At 45.4% G+C, this 15,311-nt stretch overlaps 1 protein-coding gene across 6 annotated transcripts in view; it reads right to left on the bottom strand.

Annotated features, from left to right (window-relative positions):
* Positions 1–2,938: 2,938 nt before the first annotated feature.
* tcerg1l (transcription elongation regulator 1 like) overlaps positions 2,939–15,311 on the bottom strand; it is a 28,409-nt gene continuing 16,036 nt past the window's right edge. For 4 of the 6 annotated variants that reach the window (XM_046377307.1, XM_046377304.1, XM_046377308.1 and 1 more), the window contains exons 6-16: positions 9,821–9,966; positions 7,623–7,709; positions 7,468–7,546; positions 6,378–6,463; positions 5,694–5,809; positions 5,386–5,537; positions 5,189–5,270; positions 4,906–5,008; positions 4,250–4,339; positions 3,980–4,098; positions 2,939–3,628 (exon numbers count right to left, since the gene is read on the bottom strand). In XM_046377307.1, coding sequence (XP_046233263.1) covers positions 3,472–3,628; positions 3,980–4,098; positions 4,250–4,339; positions 4,906–5,008; positions 5,189–5,270; positions 5,386–5,537; positions 5,694–5,809; positions 6,378–6,463; positions 7,468–7,546; positions 7,623–7,709; positions 9,821–9,966 — 1,217 coding nt within the window. In that variant the 3' untranslated portion in view covers positions 2,939–3,471. The remainder of the gene's footprint in view (positions 3,629–3,979; positions 4,099–4,249; positions 4,340–4,905; positions 5,009–5,188; positions 5,271–5,385; positions 5,538–5,693; positions 5,810–6,377; positions 6,464–7,467; positions 7,547–7,622; positions 7,710–9,820; positions 9,967–15,311) is intronic. The other 2 variants (XM_046377309.1, XM_046377306.1) reach the window with 2 other exon arrangements.

Below are 15,311 nucleotides of genomic sequence, written 5' to 3'. Positions count from 1 at the left end.
CACCTCACTGGGGGGGGAAGAGCCCGAGCTTGTGCGGGAAATTGAGCGGTACCGGCTAGAGATAGTCGGGCTCACTTCCACGCACAGCCTGGGCTCTGGAACCCAACTCCTGGAGAGAGGCTGGACTCTCTTCTACTCTGGAGTTGCCCATGGTGTGAGGTGGCGAGCTGGTGTGGGCTTGCTCATAGCCCCCCACCTTAGCCGCCATGTGTTGGAGTTCTCCCCGGTGAACGAGAGAGCCGTTTCCTTACGCCTTCGGGTTGGGGATAGGTCTCTCACTGTTGTTTCGGCCTATGGGCCAAACAGCAGTGCAGAGCACCCGACTTTCTTGGAGTCCCTGGGAAGGGTACTGGAATGTGCTTCGACCGGGGACTCCATAGTTCTACTGGGGGACTTCAATAACCACGTGGGCGACGACAGTGATACCTGGAGGGGCGTGGCCTCCCTGATCTGAATCCGAGTGGTGTTCTGTTGTTGGACTTCTGTGCTAGTCACAGTTTGTCCATAACGAACACCATGTTCAAGCATAAGGATGTCCATCAGTGCACATGGCACCAGGACACTCTGGGCCGGAGGTCAATGATCGACTTTGTGGTTGTGTCATCTGGCCTTCTTGAGATTCGTCCTGGGTACCTTAAGGCTCTGGATGTTGTGGGGCTGTCTTGGTTGACACGACTCTGCAGCATCGCATGGCAGTCGGGGACAGTGCCCTTGGACTAGCAGACCGGGGTGGTGGTCCCTCTTTTTAAGAAGGGGGACTGGAGGGTGTGCTCCAATTACAGAGTCATCACACTCCTCAGCCTCCCCGGGAATGTCTATGCGGTCTCTGTACTCTCGGAGCAGGAGCTTGGTCCGCATTGCCGGCAGTAAGTCGGACCTGTTCCCAGTGCATGTTGGCCTCCGGCAGGGCTGCCCTTTGTCACCGGTCCTGTTCATTATTTTTATGGACAGGATTTCTAGGCGCAGCCAGGGGCCGGAGGGTGTCTGGTTTGGGAACCACAGGATTTCATCTCTGCTTTTTGCGGATGATGTTGTCCTGTTGGCTTCTTCAGGCCAGGACCTCCAGCGTGCGCTGGGGAGGTTCGCAGCCGAGTGCGAAGCAGCTGGGATGAGAATCAGCACCTCTAAATCCGAGGCCATGGTTCTCGACCGGAAAAAGGTGGTCTGTCCCCTTCAGGTTGGAGGAGAGTTCCTGCCTCAAGTGGAGGAGTTTAAGTATCTCGGGGTCTTGTTCACGAGTGAGGGAAGTTGGGAGTGTGAGATTGACAGGCGGATTGGTGCAGCGACCGCAGTAATGCGGTCGTTGTACCGGCCCGTCGTGGTGAAGAGAGAGCTGAGCCGCAAGGTGAAGCTCTCAATTTACCAGTCAATCTACGTTCCTACCCTCACCTATGGCCATGAACTTTGGGTCATGACCGAAAGAACGAGATCTCGGATACAAGCGGCTGAAATGAGCTTTCTTCGCAGGGTGGCGGGGTGCTCCCTTAGGGATAGGGTGAGGAGCTCTGTCACCCGGGAGGAGCTCGGAGTAGAGCTGCTGCTCCTCCACATCGAAAGGAGCCAGTTGAGGTGGCTCAGGCATTTGTTCCGAATGCCCCCTGGACGCCTTCCTGGGGAGATGTTCCGGGCATGCCCCACCGGGAGGAGGCCGCAAGGAAGACCCAGGACACGCTGGAGGGACTATGTCACTCAGCTGGCCCGGGAACGCCTTGGGGTCCACCCGGAAGAGCTGGAGGAAGTGTCTGGGGAGAGGGAAGTCTGGGTATCCCTGCTCAAGCTGCTGCCCCCGCGACCCGGTCCTGGATAAAGCGGAAGAAGATGGATGGATGGATGGACAAGCTGCTGCTGCCAAGTAACAATCAAACCGCATGTTTTCTGCACTTTGCCAGACCACCTAAAGAGCCGCCTGCCTCACATGATGCTGGAGACAGTCAACTGACTCACATCTTATGAATGAAAACATGTTGGAGTGTGAAAACAGGAGTGCATTTCAGAAACATTAGAAATCAATGACAAACCACAGATGATACTGAGCAGACTTTTCCACCGTCACAGTAACTGTGTAAGTGCTAACAGATGATCTCACTAGCTTTGTTTAAACCTCATCATGAGACAGGAAGTGCACCCATCACCTGCAAACAACAAACACCACAGGTATGTTTGGGGAACAGTTTAATTTAAAACATGTCATGAACAACAGCTAATGAACACAAAAATCATTTTAAACACAGACAGTCCAAGAAGCCAGAACACTAAAAAACATCCAATCAGAGCACTGAAACAGGAGAATCTGTCCAATCACAGCTCACTGTGGGGCTCACAGGGGAGGGGGCAGGGCTTACATCACAACAGCATATTTGTTTGTTCACAGCAGCATCCTGATAACAAACATAAAAACACATGTCAGACATGAGGGAGTTGATCTGGTTTAGTCTGTTCAAATGAGGGTGGTCCCTGGTCCTGCTGAACGAATCAGGTCATCTACTGACACTTGGTGATAAACTGTTGAGAAACTACATGCTCCCAGGATGCATTTCACCAACTAACAGCCAATCACAGAGTCTGTCCATGATGACCAGCTGACATCAATCGATCAATAGAAATAGTGATGATTCCTATGTGCACACATTCTCAGAACATTTCATCTGGGCATGTGGTCGTAGTGAAACCTCAGGTGACACAAAGAAACATGGCAGCCACTCCCACCTGGTCGGGACCAGTGAACATAAACAAAGTTCACATATGTTTTATCTACACATGAACGTCTTCAGCTGTTCATTAGGTTTTCTCTCGTTTCTCTGGTTTTATCAGCTCCTCCACACCAAAGATTTCTTGCCAAGCAGTTTTTGTGTGAACTGAATGCCTTTTCAACTGACATATTTTATAGTGTTATTGAATTTTTGTATGTTTGTAAATCTTTGTTTACTGCTCTACAATCTGTTCTTAATCCATTTTATTGGTTTTACTTTAAATTTTTATGACTTATATTTCTCATGTGCATCAGTATCAATTTGTTATTGGTTCTTGAACGGTGCTAAACAAATAAATTTGAACGACTGACTGATTGGTCCAGACAGACCAGAGAGACAGAGAGACAGACAGACAGACAGACAGACAGACATCTTATTTTGTGTTCTGACTCTTTTTCAAGTCTGGTTCAGTCCAGTTTGACTAGGCTCAGTTCTCTTGTCAGACCAGATTCACTTTGGCAGGTCCACACGATATCACTCAACTACAGTCTCATATCCAGAATCCAGTGTGATGCTGCAGGTTCCCCCCATCCAGGAAAATCTATGAAACTACAAACAACAACTCAGAACCACACAGATCCTGTGGTCCCAGTCTGGTCTCTGCGGTTCTGGTCCAGTTGCTGCAGCAGCACAAGATCCACTCTGTGTGGTGGAACAGAACGTTCTGTCAGATTCTGGGAGGTCCTGGAGGTTCTAGATCGTTCTGGAAGTTTTCTCAGAGTCATCTCATCTTCCTCAATCTGGCTCGATTCTCCTTATCCCGTTTCTTTAAGGAAGTGATGTAATGGTGAAACAGAACTTCTTGTTCCTTCCTCCGGCTGAGGGCGTTGAACCGCTGATCACTGCGGTAACGAGCGCAGAACTCTTTAAAGGTGGATCTGCACAAAATCAGGAGAATGTGATGAAACAGGTTCTTCAACACGATTTATGTTGACCGTCATTCTGCTGTCTTAAGAGTCCAAATGGAGTCTGACTAGACAAGTGATGAATGAGAGTTTTCTTCCAGCTGAAAACCATAGACGATGAAGCTGCTGATGATGTCTTTTCTTAAATTACACATTTGGTTCCTCTCAGTGTGCTGGGAATGAAAATATTGTGTCAGCTGCAGTTTGAGACTCACTGATCTGACAGGTAGCTAAACACCTGCCCATCCAGCTGACGAAGTGGACTCAGGTCAGGTCTCTGTTGAATAATTAAGAGTGAAGTGGTGAATAATGAAAGAGTGATACCTGCTGGTGATCTTTGCCTCCTCCAGCAGCTGTTTGAACTCTTCTCTGGCTTTATGGAGTTTACTCTTCTTCTCTTTGTACTCATCCTTCAGTCTGCTTTTCACAAACTGATCAAACACCTTCACAAACACACACACACATACACAGCGTTAACACTGATGTGACATCATACAGGTATGATATCATCTCCTGCTTCCAGTCTCTGAGACACCACAGTCCACTCAGATGTACATCAGAACACTGTAGAAACAGTTTGTTGGATAGTTGAACCTGTTTCCTCTGATCTGAGGTCAGCAGCAGGTAGCGAGGGTCAAACACCATCTTATGGAGCTCCTTCTCCCAGCTGGAGAATGCTGACACCTCAGGACAGACAGAGATAAATATATTTATTCACTTTTATACATTTCACTGAATGTTTTTTACATTTCATGGTGTGAATGTGTCGGTGTTCCAGAAGACTTGTCGTGAAGTTGACCACAGATTTGTTTAATGCTGTCTAACTGGACCTCCACGAAGTTCTTGAAGACATTTCACCTCTCAGCCAAGAGGCTTCCTCAGCTCTGACTAACAGGCGGGGAGTCCCAGGTATTTGACCTTGGTGGGATCATTAGAACCTTAGCTTTAGGCCTTAATTGGACTGAACCAGCACAGACATCCAATAACAAAGCACCCATCAGGTTCAGATCAGGGAGGCCCCGCGTCCCCATTCCTCCACTCCAGGTTTCTCTGTCATCGTTCATATAAGCAGAATGTATTGGCTTACAAACCCTAACTCGAGGCAGGTAGGGACAGACCTGTGCTTCACACAGATGTGTGTGTGTATACACTTTATCATTACTACAGACAGTATATGTTATTCCTCCTCTTAGCATTTTGTTTGTGTCTCTGTTATGTGTATCGTGAATGCAGATGTTTCTGTGTGTTACCCCTCTCTCCAGCATCATTTCTTTAAAATGAGTGACGCGAAGCTCCAGTGGGAGAAGCTTAACTTCTCCCGGATGAGGGATGAGGGCCACAGGTTCCTCTGTCCTGCAGAGGGACAGACAGTCAGACAAAGAGGTGCTTACTGAGAAAATGTTGAAGTAAACCTGTGACGAATCACATTGCTCAGTAATGAGGACATCAGTAAGTCAGAACTCACAGAATAAAAACATTGCAACCTTTGATATCATCTCCATTCTGCTGTCTGATTGGCTCGATTAGACTTACCTGTTCCTTTTGAAGCTGTGTTCATGTTCAGCATCTTCATTGTTACCATGATGACCAGATGATTGACAGCTGGAGCTGTGGTCTGTCAGAAAGAGTTCGACAGAGTTGTGGAACTGCATTTGATTTTACCTTTTAAAAATCTGTATTTTATGATCATCAGCCATAATTTGGGCTGTCAGACTGGTGAGATGACAGACCAGGAGGCATCTTCCTCTTCCTCTTGTGAGGAGGGTCCTCGATGATGCGGCTGATGTCTCGACCAATCAGCTCTCCTGGTCTCTCCCACACAGACAGGTGAATTGTGGGATTAAAGAAGAAGACCCGGTCGTCCCCAGTCCACACCACACACCTGAACACACACACACGGTCATCAGAGTTCAGCTGCAGCGACAGAACCTGGACTACAGGCCGGACTGGCTTTTCACATTTTGAAAACAATGGACTCTGTGTGTGTGTGAGTGTGTGTGTGAGAGAGAAAGAGAAACAGAAACAGAACAGCAGTAACCATGGCGACCCTGGGACAGGAGTGGAGGCGACAGGATGTTTGTCTTTCCTTCTGCCTTCACTTCCCTCCTCCTCCTCGTCTTTCTCCTCTGCTCTGTCTGCAGACACACTAACACACTGAAACACACAGAAACAAAACACATAAAACACCAGAACAGAACCTGGTTTCCCATGGTTTCCCCATCCACAGTGTCACTTTGATTTGACTGTCACCTGGTTCCTTAGATGGGGACCACCTGCAGCAGCTCTGGCAGTAAACTGGTTTTAATGAGGTTGAAGTGCAGGACTTTCTGTGGAGTTTGCATGTTCTCCCTGTTCCTGCATGGGTTTCCTTCGGCTTTCTCCCACAGTCCCAACAACATAAGCATCAGGTTAACTGGCTGCTCTACTTTGCCCCGAGGTGTGAGTATCTGTGATTGTCTGTCTTTGTGTGTCAGCCCTGTGATTGGCGGGCGACCAGTCCAGGGCAAACCCGCCTCACACCCGGGGTCAGCTGGGATTGGCCCCAGCCCCACCGTGACACTGACAGATAAGTGGTATAGAAAATGGATGGATGCATGTATTAATGTTTGTAGTTTTACTGCAGTAACTTACTGCAGTTTACTGCAGAGTCTGTGCCCAGAGGTCTCAGAGGCCCGCAGGAGTCCATTTTTCTGATAATCAATCGAAGGTTGTGAGATCTGACCTGTTTGTTGTCATCCGTTGTTCTTTCCGTCCTCAGCAGTAAGGTTCCTTCATAAGCAACTTTACTTCCACTCATCCCTCGCTTCTCTGAGAGACACACAGACAGAAAAATACTTTATTATTTTTGTGACTTCATGATCCACACCGTCACTTTGTTTAACCACATCACTTTAACATACGGTTCAGTCCACACTGACTGTTGTCCAGCTGTACTGTATTGTACCATTCTGTGTTTATTGTCTTGTCTGTCATTGCACTGCTGTATCTCATTCTTGTATTGGCTCACATGTTAAATGGGTGTATTTCTGTTTTTTTTATTTTTGTTTCTGTTTTTTTTATTGTTATACTCACTATGTGTACTCTTTTATATACAATGTAGCACCCTGTGTACTACACATACTACACATACATGGTTATAATGAAAAATAAAAACTCCTTGTATCCTTGACTTTATTTAAACTGCTGAGATAAACAAACACTGACAATACAACAGACAGACTCCAGACTACTGTTACACCTCAAGCTACAGACCAAACATAACCAACCATTCCAGCTTCTGTTGCTGCAGTTTGCTGCTCTGAGATCAGCCTTTTCAGAGATTTGGACCTCAGTGCTGGGGATTGTGTTAGACTCTGAACTGTACCTGAACTGAAGGTGCATTGAAAATACAAAGACAAAGAAATCCACATGAAGTGATTTTTCTGTTTCACTGACGACGTTTCCCTTCATCTTCAGCTGCAGGAAAATAAACTGATAACATGTGACAGATGAACAGAAGTTCCTCCAGCTAACTGTGATCCTCCATGAAAAGAAGAGATGTTGTGACAGCAGACACATGGTCATGTGACCATGATGTCAGAAGCCATCAGTGACAGAATATCTCGGTGTTATAAATATCTATGGAAAAATGACTGAGTTTCCCTTAAAGGAATCTTCCACAGCACCAGAGATTAGAGACCAGTGGTATCCTCACACATTTATCCTCTTTGTGAAAGCCTGGCATCCATTTCCCACAATGCAACCAGACCACTGACAGACAGACAGGCAGACAGACAGGCAAGCAGGCAGGCAGGCAAGCAGGCAGGTCTTACGGTGTCTGCAGTCTGTCAGCAGAGTGAATCTGGTAGAAAACCGTGAAGAGAAGAAGGAAGGATGAATTTTTTTCATCACCTGAAGAAAGAGATAAGACAGTTATTAAAGTATGTTAATAGAGTCAACAGACAGAGAGACAGACTGAATGACTCACCTGGACAGGCAGGACAGGCCGTCTGTCAGTGCAGGACTGAGATCCAGAGATGCATTGCTGTAAGAGAGAGAAGATCTTTCTTCTTCCCTTTTTGACAAATGAAATATTTTCATTCTATTGTTGTTTTTTCACACACACACATGCACACACAAACACACATAGATGTAATGCTGTGATCACATACAGAGTAAACATATGTGTTATATATGTTACATATTTTCCTTCAATTTCTCTCCAAGATCCTTGACAGAACAGTCGCCAGTCAGCTACATGACTTTCTAAATAGTAAGAGTTTATTTGAGGATTTTCAATCTGGCTTTAGAGCTCATCACAGCACAGAAACAGCATTTACTACTAAATTCAGACAAAACTGAAGTTAAGCTCCACTGTAAGGAATCTAGGAGTCGTTTTTGATAAGGACGTGTCCTTTAACTTACCCATAAGACATATTTCAAAGACTACATTCTTTCACCTCCGCAATATTGCAAAAATTAGGCACATTCTGAGTCAGAAAGATGCAGAAAACCTAGTCCTCTAAACTAGTTCTCAGCAAATGTGGCAGTACTAGTACTTCATGCTAGTATTACTACATCAGGAGAACTAATCCCTTCTTCATTAGGTGGCTCAGGTGCTCATCCAGGTGTTTTTCATGTCACACTGGGACAACTCCAACTCCAACCCCACTGCCTGCCCGCAGACTTCTGCAGTTTATCTAGAAAGTTGCTGCACGCCTGATGTTTTCAACAACATTCCTGACACTATGTTCAGTTCACTGGCTCCCTGTTGCTACTTCATCCACTTCAAAATTTGGTGGAATCTACAGGAATCAGCGGGAATTGCTCCTTCCTGTCCCCAAGCTCTGGTCAAACACTACACCCTGATCCAACCACTGTTCTGACTCAGTCTCATTCACTGACCCAAATCCCTACAGCGCTGAATCCAAAGTGATGAATCTAACGCCCTGCCGAAGTCAGCACAGCAGAGCCACTTCACATCATCTGCTGCAGAGTAATTTATTGTAATTGCTGAATGTAATGCATCGAGCTAACCAGCCTGATGCAGCCCTCATTGTGGCCGGGGACTTTAACCGTTCTAACCTGAGGAAGGTGATACCGGAGTTTAAACAACACATCGACTGCCCCACCAGAGGAGAGAGGACTCTGGACCACTGTTACTCTCCTTTCAAGGATGGTTACAAGGCCAAGTCTCTGCCTCCGTTTGGCCTTTCGGACCACAGTGCAGTCCTTCTCATGCCGAAATACAAACAAAGGCTGAAGCAGGAATCTCCTGCAGTCAGAGAAGTAACACGGTGGAGGAGGCCTACAGGAAGGAGGTCACCCACCTGGAGAGCTGGTGCCAGGAGAATAACCTCCTGCTGAACGTCAGCAAAACTAAGGAGCTGATTGTGGACTACAGGAAGAAGCAGCAGAAGGACATCCGTCCACTCTGCATCGGCGGGTCTGAGGTGGAGAGGGTGGACAGTTTTAAATACCTCGGTGTGACCATCACACGGGACCTGTCCTGGTCACTGCACATTAACAGGACTGTGAAGAAGGCCAGGCAGCGTCTGTTCCACCTCAGACGCCTCAGAGACTTCAGGTTCCCCCTCAAGGTGCTCAGGAACTGTTACACCTGCACCACTGAGAGCATCTTGAGTGGGAGCATCACCACATGGATGGGCAGCTGCACAAAGCAGGACCTCTCGGCCCTCAGGAGGGAAGTCCGCTCAGCTGAGCGGACGATCAGAACAACTCTACCCGACCTGCAGGACATTTACATCAAACGATGCAGGTCGAGAGCTGAGAAGATCCTCAGGCAGCCCCATCACCCCGGACACTCACTCTTCTCCCTGTTGCAATCAGGCCGTCGGTTCCGCTGCCTGAGAACCAACACTGAGAGGATGAGGAAAAGCTTCTTCCTCCAGACCATCCGTCTGCTCAACAGTGAGCGTTAATCTGGACAATCCTACTCCCACCTGCACTACATGCACTAGATGTAAATACTATTCATGTAAATACTGCACATTTTCACTTTTTTAATTTTAATTTTATTATTTTTTTATAAGTGTTCTCTTTTTGCAATATTTAAATTTTTTTATTTAGCTATTTTTTGGTAGCAGGGACATAAAGAATTTCACTGCACATTGTACCGTGTATGATTGTGTGTGTGACAAATAAATCTTGTATCTTGTAACGTACCTGTGTGGACGGAGACAGCCTTCGATCCAGGCTGATGACTGGTCGTGACCATGTCCTTCTGTGCCGTTGATTGGTCACAATGAGAGGCCACACCTCCTTACCTCTCTGTATTTGAAGCCCCGCCAATTCCCAGTAAGGTTCACCTGCTGGATGACATAATCAGATTAGTGAAATTAGTGAAATTTGAAATATAGCTAGTAGGAGGTAGCTGCTAATTCAACAAAGAAGAACAGCAACACAAAATGTGTACAAACTCTGGAGACAACCAAATGAGCTTGTCAGGCTCCAATCAGAGGACGAGATTAACCGGCAGGAAGGTCAGCAGGAAGTTGCTGTGTTATTGTTCATAAAACACGTCTCCACACGTATGTCACACATCACACTAGATGCTGATGCCTTTGTTTTACATGTCACATGTCTTTTGCTTCCTGAACATCTCATCTGAATTCAGATGGTGCATTATGAGAAATGTAGGATGTTTCTATCACTTTTGGGGACATTACATAGACTTCCATTCATTTCCTGGAGGTTTGACCACCACCTAACCATAACAATAAACATTACTTGCCTAACCCTAACCTCAGCCTAACCTTAAAGCAACTCCCTACCCTAATATTTAATGATTTACTTTGTGGGGACCTGAGTTTTGTCCCCATAAGTAAGATGGGTCCTCACAATGTGACTGTGTAAACAGACCCCCCCCCACGCGCGCGCACACACACACACACACACACACACACACACACACACACACACACACACACACACACACACACACACACACACACAGCACCTCACAACAGATGACTGACAGGCACATGGTTGAGAATCAGAATTCCTTTATTTATCCCCGAGGGGAAATTCTTTACTGTGTTACTGTGACAACCAGTAAGATTCAGTCGACTAAACGGCATCATGGGAAAAGAAGAAGAGACTTTTCATCCTCTCTCTCTCCTTGGTGAGGTAAGGTCTCTCACTTGTTTTCAGAAGGGGTATAAAAGGATGATTCATCTGCATATGAATGAGTGTGAGAGAGTGTGTGTCCACACACACACACAGAGCTCAGTTTCATTTGAAGTGTCTCAATTTAATTTTCTGACTTCTTTCTTCATCCCTCCTCTTTTAAGCCTACCTTTTCTACTTTTTCTTTATCACCCCCTGTCCCCATCCTCCTGGCTTCCATTACATTCAAATTCCAGATTAATTTGACAGACTGACCAACAAATCACAGGCAAGAAAAGTGTGTCCAGGGTTTCCATGGAAACAGAGCTGTAAATTAATTGTTGTTAATCCGTGTTTCATCTTTCTTGTACCTTTTCAGGTTGTATATACTTACAAACTCACCACCTGAGTACATCGTGAAAGCCAGAACAGGTCGTCAGTCATGCAGCTTGTTACCAAGGAAACATGAGGTTAAAACAAGGTTCACAGAATCGCAGTAGTGTGAATGCTGAACTGAAATCTATAAACTGCATTCAAATAAACGTGTCCTTGTTGTCCAGGTGAACGAGAGCCAGGTGGAGTACAGTGGTAATGGTGTCATACATTGAGCAGGACAAACGGACGGTACGTGAACGGCAGAGGGTCCAGGGTGAGGGTCAGCTGGTCCTTGATGTGCCTCAGGACTAGCCTCTTGAAGCACTTCATGACAGTGGGTGTGAGTGCGATGGGTCAGTAGTCATTAAGGCAGGTCACTGGTGACTTCTTGAGCATGGGAATGATGGTGGTTTCCTTACAGCACCTAGGAACGATAACACAGCTGGTATGCACATCTTGTGAGCACTGTCAGGAATGTTGTGTGGCAGCGTAGAGTCCTCCACACGGCGGCTGTAGCGAGACATAGCACCTGGTCGTTGGGAGGAGTGGATTTGCTCGCTGTCACATCGCTCTGTGCCTCAAACTGAGCGTAGAAGTTGTTCAGTGTGTTTGGAGGGAAAGCATCACTGTCGCAGGTACTTGTGGTCGACCTGAAGTTGGTGGTGGCTTGGATGCCCTGCCACAGGCACTGAGTAGGCTCTGTCTCGGGTCCTCAGCAGTGTGCACACTTCATTAGTCATCCACGGCTTCTGGTTGGCACGTGTGGTGATCATCTTGGATACAGTGGCGTCATAAATGCACTTACTAATATAGCTTGTGACTGATGATGCATACTCCTTACCTTACCTTAGCTTTAGTGGTGGGCGGAATATATACTGTCGGTCATTGTCTGTATCAGATAATTGTCCATTTCTGATCTGCAGCAGTCTGGGGCAGTGACAGGGATGAACCAGAATCGTGCCACAGGTCAGGCCTAGACCATAAAGCAGCACCACAGCTGACGCAGAGACACAGCTCAGTGCTAGTGACACTCCGCCATCTTGGTCCATCAGGATGACCATGTTAGCCTTGCTTTATAAGAAGGGAACAAATCTCAGTTGTGGAGATCTCGTTGAATATACAGATGCATGTACCGTATTTTTCGGACTGTAAGTCGCACTTTTTTTCATGGTTTGGCTGGTCCTGCGACTTATACTCAGGTGTGACTTATATAATAAAATATATACGGTAATTTCACATGTTCACGCTGACAGTCGCGAGGGGGCGCTCTAGGCTGGTGTGCCAGTATCTGCTACGCTTCTGTACCACCGAAAAATTTAAATTTAAACATAAACTTGTAAAGACAACTGAGAAAGACTGAACACAAATGCCCCAAAAAGAAAATCATACCCTGCAGATTACAAGCTGCAAGTAGTGAAATATGCAGCCAAAAACGGTAATGGAGCAGCTGAGAGAAAGTTTGTAGTTAGCGAGAAACTTGTGAGGGACTGGCGAAAAGCGGAGGATACTCTGACTGCAATGAAGAAAACCAAAAAAGCTAATCGTGGGCTAAAAGCTAGATGACCACAGCTAGAGGAACAGGGTTTGGTAAACTTATGTTGTTTATGTTATAGTTATCTGAATATCTGTTGATGTGTTACATTAACATATCAGACACCCATTCAGCCCGTTGTTCTCTAATCTATTGTTATTACTATAATTTACCGTTCAAGATGTAATGTCTGTTCTTGATCTCTGATTTTATAAAATAAATTTCCCCCCAAAAATGCGACTTATAGTCCAGTGCGACTTATATATGTTTTTTTCTTCTTCATTATGCATTTTTTGTCTGGTGCGACTTATACTCCGGAGTGACTTATAGTCCGAAAAATACGGTATATGTATACTAACTTTCTGCATTTCACCATTTATCGTTTTTTTATTCTCTTTTCTTGTATGTCTGCTGCACCAGATGCCAAAACAAATTCCTCATAGGTGGAACCTACCTGGCAATAAAAGTTTTTCTGATTCTGATTCTGTTATTTAAACTTTATTCATTGTAAATGAATGTATATGTGTTATGTATATGAAACACATTAATTTAAACTTTATCTCTGTGAAGTTAGGAAACACACATGATCCTGACATCATCATGTGTTTCATTCAGATGAATTCTTTATTAACTTGTAAGGACAGTCAGTCAGGTTCACACAGAGTGATAAAAACATACAATGAACGTCGGTACATCGTCTCGAGTGTGAAATGTGACAGATCATGTACACACACACACACCTCTGAGAGGAAACAGCTGATGAAGCAATGAGAGGACAAGAAGAGGAGTCAGTGGAGGGAAGAGGATGAGGATGAGGAAGAGGAGGAGTCTTATTAGTGTTATGGGTGAGGAGGGTGAAAAAATTTTCATAATTCAGTGTTTTCACGCAAACTTCACCCACTCCATTATTAATAAACTAAAATAGACCGAACTGTGTGTGTATGTGTGTGTCTAATAAGTTATATCCAGTCTTGTCTAGTTTTAATGAGCAAATGTGATGTGAAATTATTCAGTAAATTAACTCTGTGTGTGTGTGTGTGTGTGTGTGTGTGTTAACGTTGATGGCTAATTTTAATCTGAAAAACAGAAAAGAGAGGACGAGGACGAGGAGGAGGAGGAAAAGGAGAAGGAGGAGGTTGCCCCAATAAGTCTCTAGACTCTAATCCAGAACGCTGCTGCAAGATTACTCACAAGAACCCGCATTGGCTGCCTGTAAAATCCAGGATTGAGTTTAAAATTCTCCTTCTCACATATAAAGCCCTGAACAGTCAGGCACCATCATTACTTGTGGTTCCTAGAGTCTTTAAAAGTAGATCGGGAACCAGAGCCTTTAATTATCAAGCTCCTCTACTGTGGAACCATCTTCTGGTTTCAGTCCGGGAGGCAGACACCCTCTCTACATTTCAGTGTAGACTTAAAGCTTTCCTCTTTCATAAAGCTTATAGTTAGGGCTGGTTTAGGCTGGTCCCTGGTTATGCTGCTATAGGCTTAGACTGCCAGGGAGGATCTCCCATGATGCACTGAGCTTCTCTCTCCTCCTCTAACTCTCCTTCTGCACACATTTATGTCCCATTAATGCATGTTACTAACTCACCTCAGAAGAGGAGGAGGAGGAGAACAGGATGAAGAGGATAGGAGGAGGAGAGGAGGAAGAAGAAGAGGAGGAGGAAGAGAAGAGAGGAGGAGGTGGCATCGCTCAAACTGCCAGACCGAAGCCCTGATGAGGGTACAGGGTTTTGTGTAGGATCAAATATGTGGATCACAGGGACCAGATCTCCCTGCCAGGTCAGGTAGAGTCCAATTTGCTGAGATGGACCCCTAACAGGAAGCAGTCCAGAGAAATCCAATTTGTTTATCTAAAATAAAATAAAAAATCTGTCATTTTATTTTAATGTCTATGACTCACTCTCAGATTGTAATATGATTTTTTTAACCATTAAAAAAACAAAAACTACAGCAGTTTTACCTTTTACTCATGTTTTACTCATGTTCTATTCACATTTTTCTTGTATTTATTAATCAGCAGGAAAGAGCTGCAGAAGAGGAACCATTTCACTAAAGATGGTTTGTGTTGTATTTAAGATAAGAAAACCTTTATTTGTCCCACAAAGGAAACTGCAGCATTACAACAGCAGGGTACAAGAACAGCGCTAGAATAAGAGTCCTTGTTACAGAATTTACAGAGTTACAGAATTAAAAAAATATATAAGAAATATAAAATTAACAAACATAAAATAGCATCTACCTATCTAATTGAACTACAAAGCTCTGCATAATTAATAACTTCTTAAGTACAGTGAGTGACTACCAGTAAGTGACAGAGTATTGCATATGTTCATTGTAGAGCCTGGCAGCAGCAGGAAGGAAAGATCTGCAGAATCTCTCCTTCACACAGCGAGGGTGAATCAGTCTGTCACTGAAGCTGCTCTCCAAAGTCGACAGGGTGTCCTGCAGGGGGTGAGACTCATGGTCCAGCATAAATGTTAGTTTAGCCAGGACCCTTTTGTCCCCCACCTCCTGCACTGGGTCCAGAGGGCAGCCCAGGCCCTCTTGTCCAGCTTCTTCCTCTCCCTCTCTGTGATGCTGCTGCTCCAGCAGACCACACCACACAAGATGGCAGACACCCCCACAGAGTCATAGAAG

Source organism: Scatophagus argus, chromosome 21 (genome assembly GCF_020382885.2).
Source record: "Scatophagus argus isolate fScaArg1 chromosome 21, fScaArg1.pri, whole genome shotgun sequence".
NCBI lineage: Eukaryota > Metazoa > Chordata > Actinopteri > Scatophagidae > Scatophagus > Scatophagus argus.
This window is presented reverse-complemented; position numbering and strand designations above follow the sequence as displayed.